Source organism: Gobius niger, assembly GCF_951799975.1.
Source record: "Gobius niger genome assembly, chromosome: 1".
Lineage (NCBI taxonomy): Eukaryota > Metazoa > Chordata > Actinopteri > Gobiiformes > Gobiidae > Gobius > Gobius niger.
In genome coordinates, this window is record NC_136852.1 from 68,828,943 (window position 1) to 68,848,506 (window position 19,564).

Consider the following 19,564-nt stretch of genomic DNA (forward strand, 5'->3'; position numbering starts at 1 on the left):
TAAAGTCCCTTAAAGTCGACCTAACTACAGCCTGTGTGAAAACGCCCTTAGTTCCTCCACCTCTGTCTGCGGTGTTTACTGCACACCGGAGCGGAGGCAGCAGGATGCCCTCCCGCGCTGTAGCTAATGTGGCTTCGACTGCAAAATAAATGAGATTAATTCTCACCGCTGAAATATTATGGAGGGTCCAGCGATGCACGGGTATCAAAAGCCTCGAGCGGTCACCACGAACCCAGCTCAGCAACTCTAAACACGGCCACACTCCCGAGGAGGAGTCGCTTTGGCTTCACTGGACACACGCGTGTTTAATCTCTTAACCCCCACCTGCACCGAGCACACTTTCCCCACTTTGGCTTTACCCAAATCTGAAAGCTCCTTGAAAAAATACAACAAAGAGGATGAAAACGGAACAAAAATGTGCCAGAAAAGCTACAATTAAAAAACAAAAAAGTGACAGAAGAGCGACTTAAAAATGCGGAAAAGCAACAATAACATAAGAAAAAAGTGACAAAGCCACAACATAAAAGTGATGAAAACATGATAAAAACATGTTTAGATTCGGGTAAAGCCAAAATGGCCACTGTTTTTCCATACTGTGATATGTTCTTACCTGAGCTTAGACGAGTTGATATGTACCTGTCTGGTCTTTGTGCCCGTGGAAGAGCGTGGTCGCTTCCAACTTCACCCCCGTTTGGAGCTATAGGAATACATTGGGAGAGGCCAAATGCTAACAACATCTTTGGTCGTTTTGCTTGACTGAGGGCACACACAAAGAACAGACAGGTACGTATCAACTCGTCTAAGCTCAGGTAAGAACATATCTCAGTATGGAAAAACGGTGGCCTGTTCCTTTAAGGCGGGGGGTTTAGAGGTTAAGAATAATATAATTGACGTTCTTAACGCTTTAATAAAAGTGAATGTACCTGTAGGCCACCGCTCTCTTGGTAAATTGACCGTTCACGAAGAGAAAAGTCCAGTACGTACTGTATTTCCAGTGCTGATGGAACAACTGCAGCTTGTAGACCAGTGCGGCCAATATATGAAAAAAAAATTCTATACATATAGAATTTATAGTCCGGAATTTACGGTAGTTATTCCGAGCAATCCAAATTAGTTTGATAATGAATAATTCACTCCTTTTAATGTTTACATGGCAGTGGCCCAGTGCTTATGTTCGAGATCTGCGCTTCTATCTACCACAGGTTAAACTGTATTTTATTTAAATCATTGGACAAGCAAATCTAAAACACAAAGACCAGTTTTGCATTACATTCTTTTTTTTTTTAGTTTATGTAAATGTGTACATTTCTTTGGCAAACACTGTTTTATTTTTTGTGAAAGATGATTTTATGAATTGGTTTTAACAGATGCCTTATGGGGTATATATGAGATAGAATACATCAAAATAACAAAGAAAGTAGTCATCCGGACTTTGTTGTTCAGAATTGAAGATGTTTCAACTTGAGAGGGTTCTTCAGCTCTGGGGTTCCACTGGATTCTTCAGAGGGAGGAGTGAGGTCTACCATTGCCCCGCCCTGTTTATCTCAACTAGTTTCAACTGTTTGTGCTGAACTGGGGTCACACCTCTCTTGCAAACCACTGATGGTCTTCAAATCTGAATAATCCAGTCCCCACAAACGACTTTTTGAGAAGTTTCGCTTTCATGGACAACTGCTGGACAATTGAGAGCTTTTACAAATATATCAGAATCATTTTCTATGATTAATAATAATAAAGTGGGTACGTCTGTCCTGCTGATTGTAAGTCATTTGCTGTGTAAAATGAAGGACCTTTCTGACATGTGCAATGCCATTTTGTGGACGTCAAGTGTTTAGCTGCTGTGCTTGTGATGTATTTAAACTTGACTGAAGATGTTTTGCTGGTAGCACGTGTGCAACGATGAGCGTGAGGTATCAGGGACGTCCTTTGGGATGGTGCATTTACCTTGTGTAAAAACCTGCTGGGACTGTTGACTCCAGTCAGTTGTGCAGCTCGTACCACGTGGGGAAAAGCACAAAACAACTTGTGTGAGCTGCCTTTGTGTGTTTCAAACTTAAATGTAATGTAGCAAGGGACATTTTTTGTACATTTCATTATTTTTAGACTTGATTTTAAATTGTGTTTTTATTGTGCATCTATGATTTTCGACACAACGCCTTGTCTAAAATATCTTGTTTTGCTCTGTGTAAACTTTGGGAAAATTCTCCTTTTTAATGAAAAAATAAACTTTTACTATTAAGATGGTAAATGTTTGTGTTTATTACTCGATTCAACCTGAAAAGACTCACAGAAACAGAATGACATTGGCATGGCATTGATGAAGGATAGCCAGGATCTTCCACGGAGCCTGGACCTTGGTGGTGGCAGAGGAGACCTGGGTTGACCGATCGACGACGAGCAGAGCTGAGGAGAAACCAGGCGGAGAAAGGGGTGGAGGAGGGTCACAGCACGGCTGGCAAACAAGTGATTGACCAGGGAGCTTAAAAAGGGGATCCTGAGTGATGAGCGGCTGGTCAGGGGATGAGCAGCTGCGGTGATTGGCTGTCGTGACTTGTGACTCGTGAAGGTGTGGCTTGAGCGGGGTCCGTGATTTGAGCGGGGTCCGTGATTGGATGATTGGAGAGACCCTTCTTTTGCAGCAATAAGCGCTTTTCTGTGGTTGCAGATTAGCCGCTTACTTTTTCCACACTGTATTGTGAATCTTTACATGTTATGGCCAATAAAAATATGATAAAATGTAGATGTTTGGGTGGTATTAGTTTAAGCAGACACTGTTTATTCATCCTTATGATTTTGATAAAATAGAAAAAATTAAAGTTAATTTTGAGGTTATTTCCCAAGATAAAAATACCTGTACATTTTTTACATCTTATCCCTTGACCCTTTAGGGTTTCCGTAGATGGGTCTCTACTCCTGCTTGATGACAACTATCTGTCCTTATTGCACGGATGCGTTTCTTTTTGCACAAGCCTTCCAGAATAGCACGCACCTCTGCTCCCTGAGCAGAGTTAGTACCTCTCCCTTTACCAATCAGTGTCTCTTATTTTTATGATAAACTCCCATGTTACCTGATCCAGGTGAGCTGGTGTGGGGCTGCCATCCATAAACTGCTATTCCAGGGTGAGGTTCCCTCTTTGGAACTTATTTTTGCGGGACTTTTTGTCCAAATGTCTTAAAAGACAATTTGAGGATGACTCGTGAGTATTTGCCACTCTCTGCCACTCCTGGCAGCGCAGTCTAGAATATTATTCTGTTTTTTCCTGCTAATCAAAGGAGAGCAGTATGAAATGTATGAGCGGCACACAAATATATTTCAGAATAGGTGCCCCTGGTTTGCGAAGTTTACCTTTAAGTCTATGCAAACAACGTATTATAGTAGGCAGCCTTCAAACCATTTTTTGGACACAGAGCAACCGGTTTTGGTTACAACCCCTGCTCTGAAATAGCTGCTGCAAATATCAAGTGTTTGTTCTAACCTCCAAAACGGGGATATTACAGGGTTTACTCAAATACATCCAATATCCCCTGAGAAAATCTAATATGTCAACACAAAAGAAATGTAATATAGAGGGAAAAAACATTTCAAACCAGCAAACAGTTTTCATCAATATTTTACTCTCTCTTGTCTTCAAACGTTACAGCATCATTATGAGGTCTTGAGCCGTTTGTTTTGATACGGTTTATGAAAATGGACACAGATCATCGCTGTAACATTGAACCACACGTGACATTGGGGGAAAACAGAGGCTGTATCAAACACACAATATAGTAGAGACCGTTTGAGGAAGGGGCTGGGCATCAGATGATCTTGACCACAGGGAAGTACTTGTGAGCGGAGAAATCGAACTCTGGGAGCACCTGCGGAGGACAGATTGATTGATTGATTAATTAAATTATGAAATTGTTAAGGATGGGCTGTCTGAGGATTTCATATTAAAATACACATAAAGTAGTATCAGTAGCAAGTTTAGGAGTTTAAGATTTACTGGGAAACATAGTGACGTGTCCAATACTTGTTTCCCCTGCTGTGTGCGCTCCTCTTACCTTTGTGTCCTTCTTGTGTCCTCCAGCCAGGAGTTTCGTCACCACAATGTTAGGTTTGGCCACCTTTAGAATGCGATTAACCTGCAAAATTATATCACATTAAAATATGACGGCACAGAATAAACTGGTTCACAACAAAGGCTCCTGACCTCGGGATCTGGGCTGGGGACGTTTTCCAGAATGAGCTTGGCCTGCTGGAAGTGTTTGCTGGCGGCCATGTACAGGTCGGCCGAGCCCGGGGGAGGGTTGTACTTCTTCAGGTCAGACATTTCCTAAGATAACAAGAAAATCAAACATCCGCATTGCATTAGGATTAAAAAGAATCAGCATTTTTTTTGAAGACACACTAAAGCAGGGGTAGGCGAGTTTGTGTAGTGGAGGCCGATTTGCATCATTGCCAAAACACCCAAGGGCCGAACCTCAACATTGTAGCCTAAAGTAAAGAACTATTTTCTGCAAATGCCAATGTTTTACATCAGTGGTTCCCAAGGGGCTTTGGGACCCACCATTACCCTTGGACGAGCCGAGGACCTAAATAAAACTGCAATGTGTCATATATCGTATAAAATATTGTATTTTCCACTCAAATTTTGTTGAACAAGCAGCAGATATCCCATTAAGACTGAAATTATGATCAAAACAACCCAATAACATTGATTTTAACACACAGTTAGTGTTTCCATGCAGTTTCAGATGGAAAATATTGAATAAAAGTTCCCTATAGACTCGCGACCCACTGAAAATGTTTCCGTGACCCATTTTTGGCTCCCGACCCACCAGTTGAGAATCACTGTTTAACATTATATATGACCAAGCGGGATGTTCTGACATTTTTAAAACACTGACACTATTTCTCGCATTTTTAGACTGTAACAGGTGTCTGATCTTTTATTTGCATAAAAATATTTCTCAAAATCATCTTGGGGGCCAGAGGTTCTGTGCAGGAGGACCGGATTTGGCCTGACGTTGCCTACCCCTGCACTAAAGCAAGAATGGATGGCTGACCAGGCGAGGGAAACGTAAGGAGCATCTACAGCAAATAGTGGCAAAATTAGAACTGACTGGATGTCCTGCCTCGGAGCAGCGGGTGGCTGAGTTGGCCCCGCCCACTGGAGCTCCATGAAGCACAAACCCACGTTACAAAGAAAATAACAGCTTATGATTGACTTGATCCTTTAAACATCATCAGGCTAAAATACACGCCTGTTTGAAGCTTCTCTTGCACACATGAATGTGTTGGTGCTTCTGTCGTGTTTATGAGAAGTCGTAATAATGAAGTTTGTCCACAAGAGGTCAGTGTTCAAACAGAATGAATGAGACGTTTTGCCAGGAAAGCCTTGAAGTGTTACAAGGCTTCACTTGCCCAGCACAAATATTGATGACCTAAAGAGACTGGATGCAAGTTTGCCATTTTATACTCACTACTGTCACCTCAGGTCATATGTGTAACTGCACCTTCTATATTAAGCTCATGCATAACGGCAATTCAGACCCGAAGTAACCTTTTGAGCGACAGTGCAGGATTTTAGAGGCAGTTGTGGTGAATAGGTCTGAGCTCATTCTACACCTTAGGGCAGTGTTTCCCAACCAGGGGTACGGTGACCCCTGGGGGTACTCGAGGACCTAGCAGGGGGTACCTGAAACTATTTCAGAGTGAAAAAAGGGGGAAATTGAACATAATTTTTTATAGGAAAAGCTATATTTTTCAGTAATATGTGTTGCCATGGGAGAATTTTAGGTTTATTTTGACCTCAACATTGTCGTTTTTCTTACAAATACCATTCTTAAGTAATTACTTTCTAAATAAACTGCAACACCTCTGAGGTGGGGGTACACGGACGACCTTTGAAAGGCCCAAGGGGTACACAAGACAATAAAGGTTGGGAACCACTGCCTTAGGGCATTGCTGGAACATGTAGGGGGAGGAATATACATAATTTTAACATTTTTAAACTCTGTATAGTCCCTTTACTTAAACTAAAAATTCAAGTTTGAAGTATTTAGAGCCATTCCATTACATTATTATAGCTGTGCTGATTTTGAACAGTCAAAGGTTTAAGACTGATTTAATTGCGCATGATACAGAAAGGTATGGGCTCTACCTAAGCACGTGCAAATAAAACAAAAACAAACAATGGGCACAACCTTAAACTGGATGTAGTGCACTGGAGGCGGCGTGACGACACTGTTGAAGGGGGCGAACCGATGCTCATAGCGGACCTGCTCACTGTCCAGTTCAAACTGTGGCTTACGCACTTTCCCGTCCATATCCAGGGCCACCATGGTCTGAATGAAAACAGAAACAAGGCGTTTAGTGTCGAGTGGCCAGTTTATACAGGAGCAGAAAGCAATTACTCTCACCTTGTACATGCCCGCACACATGTTCTGGTATGCCTGACTCATCGTTATCTCTTTACTCAAAGGACGAACTACAAAAGGCAGAAGAATAAAGTCGGGTCTTTATAAAACGCAAGAAAATATTTAACAATGAAATAAAGGTACAGGTTTTTATCTTTTTCATAAAGCCATGTTACCTAACTTTTCTTAGCAGTAAAGACTTTTTGTTCATGCTCCAGGAGTGAAGTCATATATTTAGGTGCTTTTAATTGTGATTAAATAAACATTACATTTGGTTACTTGGAGACATTTCCACACTGAAACTAACAAGAAACATTTTATATTGCAGGCAGTAGGGCAGGGCGATATACTGTAATTGACAACGGACAAACTATTTCAAAATCCCAGCCTATTTGGAAGAGTAATGCAAGATATTTCATTCCTTTTTTTTTGCGTCATACTAATTTCCGCGCAGATATGATCAACTCAATCAATTTACATCCTTCATTTCATTTTACTTTTTAAGCACCTGCCCGTGTCCTCCAGTATCAGTGTTTATACTGCTCTGATGGAGCTGGGCGTAACATAAATTATATCGAGTCCACAACGATTAAAAAAATTATATCATGACAACGATATACGATGTGGCCCAACCCCAGCAGGCAGCAATGGCAGCGCCGGCTCCAGGGAAAACTGACTGAGGGTACAATCGAGTACAATCGAGTACAATCGAGTACAATCGAGTACAATCGAGTACAATCGAGTACAATCGAGTACAATCGAGTACAATCGAGTTTCAGCAGGGCGCAAATACAGTTTCTCACCATTAAAATACACTGTGATGCCATTAAAGCCGAGTGTTGCTGCAGTCAAGGCAGATTTCAATATTTAATTTCATAATTTTATTGTAGATTAAAAAGAATTTCATATAAAGACAGTACAGTTCATAATATTAATATTTCACTGTTTTTTGCAAACATATTTTCTTCCTTAAAGGGACTATAAGGAGTTTAAAAATGTTAAAATTAAGTATTTTCCTCCCCCTACATGTTCCAGCCATGTCCTAATGTGTAGAATGAGCTCAGACCTGTTCACCACAACTGCCTCTAAAATCCTGTACGGTCACTCAAAAATGTGTCACTTCGGCCCGAATTGCCGTCATGCACGAGCTTAATATAGAAGGTGCAGTTACACATATGGCCTGAGGTGGCAGTAGTGAGTATAAAATGGCGAACTTGCTTCCAGCCCCTTTAAAGGGGCTAGATGCAAGTTGGCCATAACTGCACCCTCTATATTAAGCTGCTGCGTGACGATAATTCGGTCCGAAGTGACACCTTTTTGAGTGACAGTGCAGGATTTTAGAGGCAGTTGTGGTGAACAGGTCTATGCTCATTCTATACATTAGGACATGGCTGGAACATGTAAGGGGAGGAAAATACTTAATTTTAACATTTTAAAACTCCGTATAGTGCCTTTAAAACTATGTAAATAGGGGAGAACTTATTTTTGGTTCCGCTTTAATTGAGTTTCTACGGGGACAGCATAGGCGCGGCACTGAGCAACGTGAGGCCACCGGCACCCATAGATATCATATAATAAAGCCTTTATTATATGATATCTATGCTGGCACCAACCTGAAGCAGAGTCCGAGAGAGAAAGCAATTGAGAAGACTTTATTTATTTAAGCGGCCAATGAGGTACTTTATTCAAGCTTTGTGGATATTTGTTTGTTATATTGTGACATTATTTTAAGTTTTTATTGTCTTTACTTTCTTAGTTCGGACGGCACTGATGGCAATGGCATTACTGGCATGATTAAGACATGTGAAGATAGCCAAATAAGTGTCTGTGGAAACCGAAGAATGACTTGAGCCTTGATTAAAACTCTGCACCCTCAGTGTTACTCCCTCAAACATATTTAAATGAGAATGAGGTTGCAATGCACCCTCTTGCACCCCCGTAGATCCGGGCCTGAGCAATGGTTACCAAGAGGTTCGTCCTTATCAAAGAATACACTCCCCATCAGAGAAAAACAATGGACTAATGATGTCTGAATACACTTGTACAAAGATCATCCACTATTATTTGCTGCACCTTAAAATCACAATTATTGTAACTACTAACGTGTAATAAAAAGTAACAAACATGTCTGCGTGAAACCTTTCTTTTTCTTCTTGCTCTTTTTGCTGCTGCGTCCTTTCAACTGCTCCTCCAAAATCCGCTCCTCTGCCATCTGCGAGGAATCTGCCCTGCTCAGAGTGGACATGAGCCACGCGTAGAGGAACTCCGAAAGATACCTACAGCACAAAAACAAAACATATTAGCATGGGGTTTGTATTTCTGAACAAGGGGTCAACCACATGTTAGATCAAAGTGAAAGAATAAACATATCAGACATGACACAGAGCTCAGCTGAAAATAGAGAACAGAATGTTTAATTGTTCATATCAGCAGAGAGTTAGTTACAAAACGACAGGCTAAATTGCTCGTTTCTTAGCAAAAGGTAAATGAGGCACAAAATGTTGCACAAGATTACATCACACACAATAACCATCTACTTCCAGGTCCAAACTGTTGAGAGTTCCACTGATAAACACAGCAAAAATGATCTAAATCTCCGGCTGAAATAAGAACAGATAAATAGGTTTTTATTTTACAAAACACAAAAAGGCAAATAAAGGGATGTTTCAGGATTTTTGACATAGGGCCTCATTTCCTAGTTATCCAGAGTGTTGCTGATTTCTGGAGATATTTTGTTTGTAATTCATGCAGTTCTTATATTTGAAGAGTTACGTGGCGCTAGGCTAATGCAAGGCTAGCACATTTCTATGGTATCAGCTAGCCTGCAATAAAAACAGTCTGACCCGCTCCACAGAGCACCTGAGGCAAATCACTTATAACGCCAGACTAACCATATAAATGTTTGTGTCGATAGAAACATTTTCGGAATATAACTGACCTTGCATCACATGAATGATCGCATTTTGAGGGACTATTTTCTAGCAGATCACTCCGCCGCTGCGTAGCTCATACAACCACGAAGCTGATGCTGCTCAAATATAAGGTGTTTTAAATGCAAAATGGTTTAAAATTACTCTATGGACACAGACATTTATATGGTTAGTCTGGTGTTATAAGTGATTTGCCTCAGGTGCACTGTGGAGCGGGTCAGACTGTTTTTAATGCAGGCTAGCTGATACCATAGAAATGCACTAGCCTTGCACTAGCCTAACGCAACGTAACTCTTCAAATATAAGAACAAAAAAAATATCTCCAGAAATCAACAACACTCTGGATAACTAGGAAATGAGGCCCTATGTCAAAAATCCTGAAATATCCCTTTAATGTTAATGTTGCCAGTGTTTATAGGGTTTTTAGCCTAATTGTTGATGTAAAAGACTAGGCTAAATGACAAGGATTTATTAAAAAAAACAAGTTCCCCAGTCACTAGAAGTGGGGGAACATACGAGTAATAATTTGGAAGTTATTTATATGGAGCATTGCTTTCACACTGAAACACTTGTTTACTCTTTCCACTGTGAGTAAACCTGGAAGTGGCAAAAGCTAAACAACATTATTCACACGTAAATATTTGGCCTCCTCGACCCACCTCAGTTTTTTGTCAATCTATGCACAATATTTGTTACGTCCCAACAAAATGGCACATTTTCCTCGACATATACCGTTACATTCACTTCACCATCACTCACCAGTAGACGTAATAGTACTCGTGCATGCTGTACAGCTCCAGCTCGAAGCCACTCAGCAGGTACTGGATCATAATGCGCAGGTTGTGGTAGAGGATCCATGTGCCCAGACAGGCCAGGTGTTGCCTCTGAGGTTCCAGCTTCATCAGTAAACTGTGCAGGGCTGCATCCACCTTCTCCGCCTGCAAAAGCAACATACTGTTACTACAATGTTACTACAATGCAGCTTGATGACCGTGTTTATACATCAAACTAATATTTCTGCTCATGGCGTTTACATCACAAGACGACAAATTAAAGCAGGTGCATCAGGTGCTCCACGTTGGCTACAGTGGGAGTGAACAACGTTGAAATGCTACACAAACACAGTGACATGAGAGTAGATCAATGCTCTGTAGTGAAGTCAGTTTGTTAAATGATCACCTTCAGACTGAATCTGGTGAAAATGTATCAATTTCAAAAAGGAACGCAGGCAGCTTTCTAGGTTTCTGCTCTTATGATTTCTATTCCACAAAAGCGTACTCTCTGGAGCACAAATTGTATGGTACCAGACTCTCCTGCTTTTTGAACAGGCTAGGCAAGGATTTTTCTGGTTTAGATTTAGTTTACATCCAGTGTGGTCTGATTTGATCATGATCTAGGCCTGGAACAAATATCATAAGAAGTGTTACTTGGTGTAAATATTTGGTATGCAGTGTAAACCTAAGAATCTGTAGTTCGTTATTTTAATCCCCAAGTTTTATCCCTAAATTAGCCACTTTAATTGTGTATAACCTTGAATAACGCTTTCCAACAGTATAATCCCATCAAACTTAAAAATAATTAGAAAAATAGGAAAACATTTCATACGCAATTGAAACTTGGCAGTTCTGTGTATTCATGTGAAAATGACCACACTACATGGTATTACATTAAAGGGCCTATATCATGCAAAATCGACTTTTTGGAGCTTTTAACCATGTTTTTTTTAACCATGTTTCCCTCTCAAAAACACCCCAGAGTGTTTTTTGGCTTCATTCACGCAGTTCTCATTAATCCTCCTGAATCCTGCTCTCTCTCACTACATGGTATTACATTAAAGGGCCTATATCATGCAAAATCGACTTTTTGGAGCTTTTAACCATGTTTTTTTTAACCATGTTTCCCTCTCAAAAACACCCCAGAGTGTTTTTTGGCTTCATTCACGCAGTTCTCATTAATCCTCCTGAATCCTGCTCTCTGAGCAGCTGCTCCGCCCTCTCCTGGAAAACCACCGACTTGTGACACTCTGATGTTTTTTACGTCATAGTGTCAAACAGGAAGAGCCCGGTGTCTGTAATGTAATGCCTTACGGCACGATTTTAATTGTTTTATATTTATAAAACAGCTTTTTCATTATTTCTGTAAAAAAAAAGAAAAGAGGAAGTGCCTGAAGCGTCCGCGCTGCTCCTACGGGGAAAACAAACGCACCCCCTGAGCGTCTGAACAGACGTCATGTTTGCACCGAAAGCTGTGAAGATGGAACTCTTTCTAACCTACTCTGGACACGCCTGTTCTTTTTTCTTACCTAACGATAATGTCACGGAGAAAAGCGTTTTGCTACGAGAGGTACAGGACTTTATTCAACCTTCCTAAAGAAGAGGCCACTCGCTAGAAGATTCTTTCCAGGATTCGGCGACTATCAGCAAAATAGTGTTTTTCTGTGACTGTCCCTTGATGGATGTTTGGTGAACCTTCTCCAGAATCAAAGTGGATCAACAGGACAGAGCGGTGAGTCAATCAAAATGTGTGTTAGCCATTTATGAAGCCGTGTTGCAGATGTCAACTCCTTAGAACGGGACTGTGATATCTACATTAATTTTACTGCTAATACTGCATGGGTGGATTAGCTCGGAGAGAGGGGGCGGAGTTAACTGAATCGAAGCGTCGTGTGATCCGGGGTGGCAAAATACCCCCAGAAAATACTTTCTCACAAAAAAATAGGACTCCATAGTGGTAGAGGTACAATATATCATATAAATGCCTATACTTTACTTTGGGATGGCTAAAATAGCATCCTTTAACTCTCTTGTACTTCTGCGGTAGAAAAAAAAGCAATTCCAGCTCCTCCACTGTCCAACAGTTTTGGACAATCACAAAAGAATCACCTCGTCTTGGAGTGTTGCAAATTCTTCGAGAATGTGACCCAGTTTGTCTCTCTGCCTGGCTCTGTTGTGCCCGTGGATCTGTATGAGACTGCAGAAAGGCTGCAAGGACAAACAAATGCACATTGGAGGTATTGTATTGGGAAAACCTCATGAGCATAATGAGTCGCATACCCTTGAACAATGCGTAACAAAGGAGTCAATGTAGTCCTTGGCTTGGTGATTATTGAATAGGCAGCACCTATTAAAAGAAGTATAGTTCAGTTTCATTGTATATTTAACTTACTAACATATGAGAGACTGACTTAACTCACTTGTATGAGAGAACAGGAGGACTGACAAAATAGCGGAGAGCATCCTTTATCATGTCCTGCATCAAGTGTGTGCCAAACACTTTCTTATTGTCTATCAAAAATGTTGTCTACAAAATCCACAGATAAAAGAATTCAACAAAGGGAAAACAATCCATCAACATTTGTATCATAACATGAGAAGGCAAGACTGTGGCATCACCTGAAGTAATGATCTAGAAAGTACACAAGGAGATTGTTCGCTAAATTCACAAAAGAAGTCCTGTGAAAATATAGATATATTATTTTGCATCCCTGACGCTGAGTTGCTTCAGAATATTATGACTGAAATGAACACTTACCAGGATGCCGTGGAGGTTGGTTGTGTTGATGACATCACACACAGTTTTAATGCGTTCGATGAGTTTGCCGAAGTACGCCACCATGTCTTCCCTTTTGATGATTTTGGCGTAGCGTGGAAAGGTAGGGGGCAGCAGTCTCTGATTGACTAATGGCTCAAAGCCCATCATTATGGGGTGGTCTGAAGAACATGCACAGTACAAATGTTCTCTGTGTTATCACTAATGCTTCTGTTATAGATTTATTTAAAGGGATATTTCAGGATTTTTGACATAGGGCCTCATTTCCTAGTTATCCAGAGTGTTGCTGATTTCTGGAGATATTTTTTTTGTAATTCAAGCAGTTCTTCTGTTTAAAGAGTTACGTGGCGCTAGGCTAGTGCAAGGCTAGCGCGTTTCTATGGTATCAGCTAGCCTGCATTAAAAACAGTCTGACCCGCTCCACAGAGCACCTGAGGAAAATCATTTATAACACCAGACTAACGATGTAAATGTCTGTGTCGATAGAGTAATTTTAACCATTTTGCATTTAAAATAACTTATATTTGAGCAGAATCAGCTTCGTGGTTGCATAAGCTACGCGGCGGCGGAGTGATCTGCTAGAAAATAGTCCCTCAAAATGCGATCATTCATGTGATGCAAGGTCAGTTATATTCCAAAAATGATTCTATCGACACAAACATTTATATGGTTAGTCTGGTGTTATAAGTGATTTGCCTCAGGTGCTCTGTGGAGCGGGTCTGTTTTTAATGCAGGCTAGCTGATACCATAGAAATGCGCTAGCCCAGCACAAGCCTAGCACCACGTAGCTCTTCAAATATAAGAACTGCATGAATTACAAACAAAATATCTCCAGAAATCAGCAACACTCTGGATAACTAGGAAATGAGGCCCTATGTCAAAAATCCGGAAATATCCCTTTAATGCTTTGAAATATCATCTGCCTCACCGCCTTTAGTTGTATCGTTCTGTGACTGGATTCCGTGCTGAATACTGGAATGAATGGAGGATAAAATGTCAGCTGCCTGCACAACCAGCTTTTGTGCTTCACTCACAGCACTAGTCTGAAAAAAATGTAGTAAACAAACAAAATTCAATACAATTGTAACATGTATTGATATATGTAACATTTGCCTTTATATATATATATTACCTCTTTCTTAGTGAAAGCAATCAGTGCCGTTAGTAAAAGCCTTGTGAATTTGATTCTGTTGAAAAGCGCTAGGCACTGCTGGTGCTAAAGGGGAAAAACAAACACATATTATAAACATGCTAAATATTAAAAATATAACAAAATACACTGCCGTTCCAAACATTTTGGGGTCACTTGGAATAGTCCTTATTTTTGAAAGAAAGGCAGTTTTTTTCCCAACAAGGATTGATCAGAAATACAGTCTGTGGTAAATTGTTATTCTTGCTGAAAACGGGTGATTTTTAATGCCATGAAATTATAGATGAAAAATGAAGACTAAGATTTCTGGGCTTTCTTGTACACAATGTTCTTTAGACATCATCAGCTTTCAGACTTTTGTCTTGTTGAAGGTGCGTTTACAATTATTACCCATTTATGGAAGCCATCTGCTTTTTAATGTCAGCTTTTCACAGTGTTTTATTTCTGTATTTGTTCTAAATTAATTTAATGCAATTATCATCAATCCACTCTCATGATGCTTAACAGTTCTGGTGAAATGCTGTTCAGTTTCTTCTCTAAAGGGATCTTTGCACACTCTGGCAAAAAGGTTCTTATTGTGGCTCATTCCACCGCCATAATGCAGGCCCAGCACAAACACTAGACACAGCTCAGGTGAGACGTCATAAAACTGTATGGGTGACCCCAAACTTTTGAACAGTACAGTAGATAAAACAATGGCTTTGCAAACCTCCAACTCCACCTCTGGGTCCCGCTGCTCACCCTGTCGACTCCTCGTGCTCTGAGGAAGAAAGAGGGGCATTAGCCACGACTTGTTAACTTGTTAAGTGCAATGTGGTTATTAGTCTTACCTTTACTTTTCTCTGTAATTCATCTTCAACATCCTTGAGCATACCTAGAAACACATTAAAAAAACTGTGTTTTTATTATATCAGAGACAAATAGTAAAATGATAGCAAATTAACTGTACCTGTGACACGCAGGTCTGTAACATTATTGGCCATTTTGAATCCATATGTCATTGCCTGGAAGTCTTCCTGTAAAACGGTACACAAGAAAAAGTGACTACTAAAGTTTAATACCTACTACGAAAGACAACGACCCAACTAACCTCTTCAAACACAGCAGCTTTGTTGACCTTCTCTCTGGCAATGTCACACACTTTCAGGATTCCTAATGCAAAAGATTTGAGGGCTGGTTCCTCGATCAAATCCGGATTGTGAACATATAAACATGTGAAGACTGTTTGTGCCAGTGAGTGTCCCTCCAGCCATGTGATCTGTACAAATGGCCATGCATATTATAAAATCAAATCTCATAATAATCAAATCAAGAGTTTAATCTAAACTCACCAAACAGCAGAAACAGGTGTCTATAATGCCAATGAGTTCTGGATAGCTAAGGTCTTTCACTTTAATCGTGCCCTCCTGGATCATGAAAGAATTTTGGAAAAGTACAGAATTACAGATGCAGTCACACCATCAATGTAAATATTTTAATATTTTAGTGAGACCACTATACCTTAATTGCTTGGTCAAAGTTGAGAACCTTTCTATTGACCTGGTTGCCAATCATTCCTGCATCCATTTTTGGATCCATCATCTCTATTGCTGACATTGCTTCAAACAGGCCAAACCTGGAAACACAGATACAGTGTGAATGAAAAGTAAGATTGCAAGTCATAGATTATAACCGAATAGTTTAATACACACAGTTTGTCATGGAGCAACTCCCCCAGATTCAGTTCTGTACAAAAAGATAAGACGAGAGATTAGGTCTGATGCCACAGTAATATTCCCACAATCATATCTGCAGGATCTTTACCTTTACAGGCACTTTTAAACTCATGCGTGATGTCAACCCAGCTGGCATTGTTTTTCATCTTATCTGGGATGCCCAGCCCCCAGCCGGCATCATCATCCTCCACTGCGGACTTCATCACCATGATGACAACTACAACACATCAAAAAAGAGAAAAATTAATACCTTGTGAGTTTTTAACTGGTCACAGAGGAATATGGCAAGACAATGACAAAAAATAGACTTTTAAAAGAACTATAAATCCATAAAGGGTTTAGCTCCGCCCTATCTCCAAGACGCCGTCATTCCATATCAACCAACCAGCTCCGCTCTGAAAACTCAGGGCTCCTAGTGATTCCTCGAGTCTCCAAGCTACCAAGCTCCGGTTTTATGGAATAAACTCCCAGCCCACGTTAAAGAAGCAGACACAGTCCCTACATTTAAGACTAGGCTCAAAATGTACCTCTTCGAATGAGCTTATAATCAGGTCAGTTAGGTGAAGCTCTAACCCACAACCTGAAGTAAAGCGGCCTTAGTAGAAACTCTGCTGTGGGAAGTACGGTCCACTGAGTGCTGTCCTCTTCTTCTTACTGCAGACTTTGTCTTATTATGATACAAAATTTAATTTATCTGTAGTCTGTTCATCACTATTCACATGGTGTCTCCTGTCCCACTCCCCCGCGGGAGTGCCTATCTAGATCGAATGGAGGAACCCTGCATTCTGGAATCTGATGACTGGACGATCTGCAATCTTGGCCCGTCTGCTGAGGGATCCTTCGGCCCTGGTTCTATAGCCTGTCCGTCCATGGGAGTGGATCTCTCCTTCTGTGGTTCTACCCAAGGTTTCTCTTTTCTCCTGCCGGGTTTTTGAGTTTTTCCATCCCGTGCTGGAGAGTCTAAGGACGGGGGACACCCACGCCACTCGTTGCCGCCTGCTGCCGACGCTTATTGGACATTATGTTTGCCTGGATACTTCATTCACCTGAACTTTACATTGTCATATTTATTGCTCTGTTTTATTGCCTTAATGTTCGGTGCAGCCCTGTGAGACAACTTCTGTTGTGATATTGGGCTATACAAAACCATTAAACTTAAACTTAAACTAGCACTGTCCAATTATGACTTACTCCGAGTGATTAGAAAATAGCACAATGGAGCAAAAACAATTAAAATGAGACTATTGCACTCTTCTCAAGTGTGTGCCTTGTCTATAGCAGTTAAATTTCATGGCATGTAACACCATGCAAAGCAAAGCAATAACTATACTTATTTAATCCGATGCAACAGGAATGCCAAAGGGGACTGTAATATTTACACTGGTCATGTTGCATCATGGAAGCAAGGAATGTTTTGAGATAACAAGTCACAATCTTATGTGTGACTCAGTATAAAAACATTAACTGAACTCAATGTAACTCAATGTCCCCAACAAACATAGAACAGCAAATCAGTTCATTACACTCAGAAGAACAATCCAAAGGTTATCTGGCAGACTGGCACTGTCTATGTCCATGACCCTGTCCCTGACACAGAAAGCTTACAAAATAATATTACTGTTCAGGTCACTGTGTTTTAGGATGAGCTTATGGCTCAAAATACTGTTTAGTCTTGTAATAACTAAATTATAACATACAATTTAAATCAGATATACCCTCAATAAATGAATTACTTATTTACTGTATTCATGGGCTTTTTGAGGACATGCAGGGTAGTGCAGCTGCATCAAATGGGACACTGTCAGCAAATGCATGTAATGAATGGACAGTTTTCTCCATGCAAACCTATGATCAGCAAAACCTGTCAGATAGAGAACCATTTGCATCTAATTTAGCCGCACTGCACTCATACCTTGACACAAATATAGAGGAATAACATGATCATAAACACTGTACTATTCTTCACAAATCAAAGCATTTAACAGAAATGTTCACTCAGATTACCACGTTAGGTTATGTGAGATGGTTAGCTTTCTCGACCCTGTGCTAAAAAGCTAAGAAGCTAAAAGGCTCCGCTGTGCATAAACACTGTGCATATGCGATCAGAATAAAACATGTGTTGCTCACCATTCAGTGAAACAATATTCAACAACAACAAAGTGTATTTTTAAATGAAAGAACAATATACCTTAAAATATTTCGCCATCAAAAAACCCCTTCGACTGTGTAGGAGGGCGCATGTTAATGACGTCACGGCGTATTTATTTATTTATGGGACATGTAGTTCAGTAGATTTTTTGAAGCTATCTTGTGCAAGGTTTGATCGCAAACTTTGTCAATTGTTTCAAACGCGTTTAAAAGGATGAATGCAGGAATTGTAATATATAATTTAATTATAAATCCCGAGCTACATGTGTTCTCGCGTTGTTTACAGGCGGCCCAGCTGACAGTTGGGGGCTGAGCTCATCACAACATCATCAGGGCGTTTCAGGCAACGCTCAAATACAGAGTTGTTATCCTAGAAACGGGCCACCCTGGATGGGACTAGTGCTCCTCATCGTGCAGGTGTGTAAAACACTGACTATTTCTTTATTTAACCCCTGAGCAGATGTCACCTTCAGATGCACGAGCGCCTTTTTGCGCGTGCATTTGTTGTTAGCATATTACACTGTATTAGCGGTCGGAGGCGCAGACTGGCGACCCTTCTGGAGTGACTCGAAAGGCAGGTGCAGCCTCAGCTAGGTTAGCTTCTTCTTAGCATCCAGTAAAACCGCTCGGCCTGGGTTTTCCTGTTTTCTCCGCACAAAACCAGAAAAACCAGGCTTTATCTTGAGGGCTTCTGCAGTAGAGGAGTGGGCTGCCTTGTTTGAACATGTTGTAGCTAAATTCCATGTGCTAACCTTACAGCAGTCCTAAGGCTATGGATCCACAATTTTACTTTGTATTGTTTTTCTTATTTGCATGTTTTATTCTTTTTGTGTGTGAATTGCCTGTTATAGACTGGGAAAATGTTATCCTTGTTTGATGCCAGCAGTGTTGAATATTTTATGACACACTGTTTATGACTGATCTTATCTCAATCCAAGCCACTGTATTTGATGTCTACTGTCTGGGCCATCTGAAACATTTGCACATGATGCTTTATGTTTTAAGAGATGTACTCAGTTAATTTGATGCTGCTCTGAATGCTTTTGGTTCATCTTAATCTCAAAGCAAAACTGTAGATATTTATTAAGAATATCATCTGAGGACTAATCACACCTTCTCAGCAAAGTCTTGTCATGTTTGTTTGAAGCATGCTCAGTGAATGTGATTGTAAAACATCTGGGATTGCAATGTAATTACGACCATACAGTCCCGATCAAAAGTTTAAGACCAGTTGAAGGAATTCACATTCTGCATGGTTGGATCTTATCAAGGTTCCCGGTCGAACCAACTAGGAACTGGATGTGGGAACCTCTGGGTACGATACGCGATACATGGCTCACGATAACGATTATCTCACGATACGCCGATACTGCGAGAATCGATATATTGCACAAAAATACCCTACAATAATCGAGATTTAAAAAAAAAATCTACTTTTAACCTTTATTTTAAACATACTACATATTATTCATAATTTACATGTGCTTTGTACCACTTTTATAAATGCTCTTGACTTCATTTACATAAAAAAAACCAAGAAACCACTGTCCTATTTAAAAAGGAATAGATTAACCCCAAATTAATCTTATTTATAATTATAAAAACTATCATGAAAAGTCATTTATTTGTGTGTCAGTGTTTGGTCCAAGTGCTAAAAACTGTAGTGCTGC

General features: G+C 40.4%; 2 protein-coding genes across 9 annotated transcripts in view; one reads left to right on the forward strand and one right to left on the reverse strand.

Annotated features, from left to right (window-relative positions):
- Positions 1–3,682: 3,682 nt before the first annotated feature.
- On the reverse strand, positions 3,683–17,999 carry naa35 (N-alpha-acetyltransferase 35, NatC auxiliary subunit). 2 transcript variants are annotated; one of them, XM_079552239.1, is made up of 23 exons: positions 17,935–17,999; positions 15,835–15,963; positions 15,723–15,756; positions 15,532–15,646; positions 15,363–15,437; positions 15,122–15,289; positions 14,981–15,047; positions 14,862–14,905; positions 14,741–14,791; positions 14,014–14,097; positions 13,810–13,924; positions 12,864–13,042; positions 12,725–12,784; positions 12,526–12,632; positions 12,386–12,452; positions 12,215–12,313; positions 10,092–10,270; positions 8,542–8,678; positions 6,406–6,473; positions 6,190–6,330; positions 4,194–4,316; positions 4,045–4,125; positions 3,683–3,858 (listed from the first exon to the last, which is right to left on the reverse strand). In XM_079552239.1, exons 2-23 carry the CDS (start codon positions 15,953–15,955, stop codon positions 3,799–3,801), a joined length of 2,175 nt encoding a protein of 724 aa, XP_079408365.1. In that variant the 5' UTR covers positions 15,956–15,963; positions 17,935–17,999; the 3' UTR covers positions 3,683–3,798. The 2 variants fall into 2 exon arrangements, with proteins under 2 accessions (XP_079408365.1, XP_079408364.1); XM_079552238.1 differs by having other exon boundaries at positions 8,527–8,678.
- Positions 18,000–18,177: 178 nt separating this feature from the next.
- Positions 18,178–19,564, forward strand: part of agtpbp1 (ATP/GTP binding carboxypeptidase 1) — a 65,992-nt gene continuing 64,605 nt past the window's right edge. For all 7 annotated transcript variants that reach the window (XM_079551813.1, XM_079551814.1, XM_079551815.1 and 4 more), the window contains exon 1: positions 18,178–18,311. The gene's annotated coding sequence lies outside the window, so the exon portion shown is untranslated. The remainder of the gene's footprint in view (positions 18,312–19,564) is intronic.

Bases quoted from the DNA above. Each gene is read 5' to 3' on its own strand.
- naa35 (XM_079552238.1), bottom strand. From the start codon at position 15,955: ATGGTGATGAAGTCCGCAGTGGAGGATGATGATGCCGGCTGGGGGCTG. The intron at 15,290-15,362 runs GTGAGTTTAGAT...CCATTTGTACAG, and splicing joins ACACCTGTTTCTGCTGTTTG to ATCACATGGCTGGAGGGACA. The intron at 13,043-13,809 runs GTGAGGCAGATG...CATGTTCTTCAG, and splicing joins GAACGATACAACTAAAGGCG to ACCACCCCATAATGATGGGC.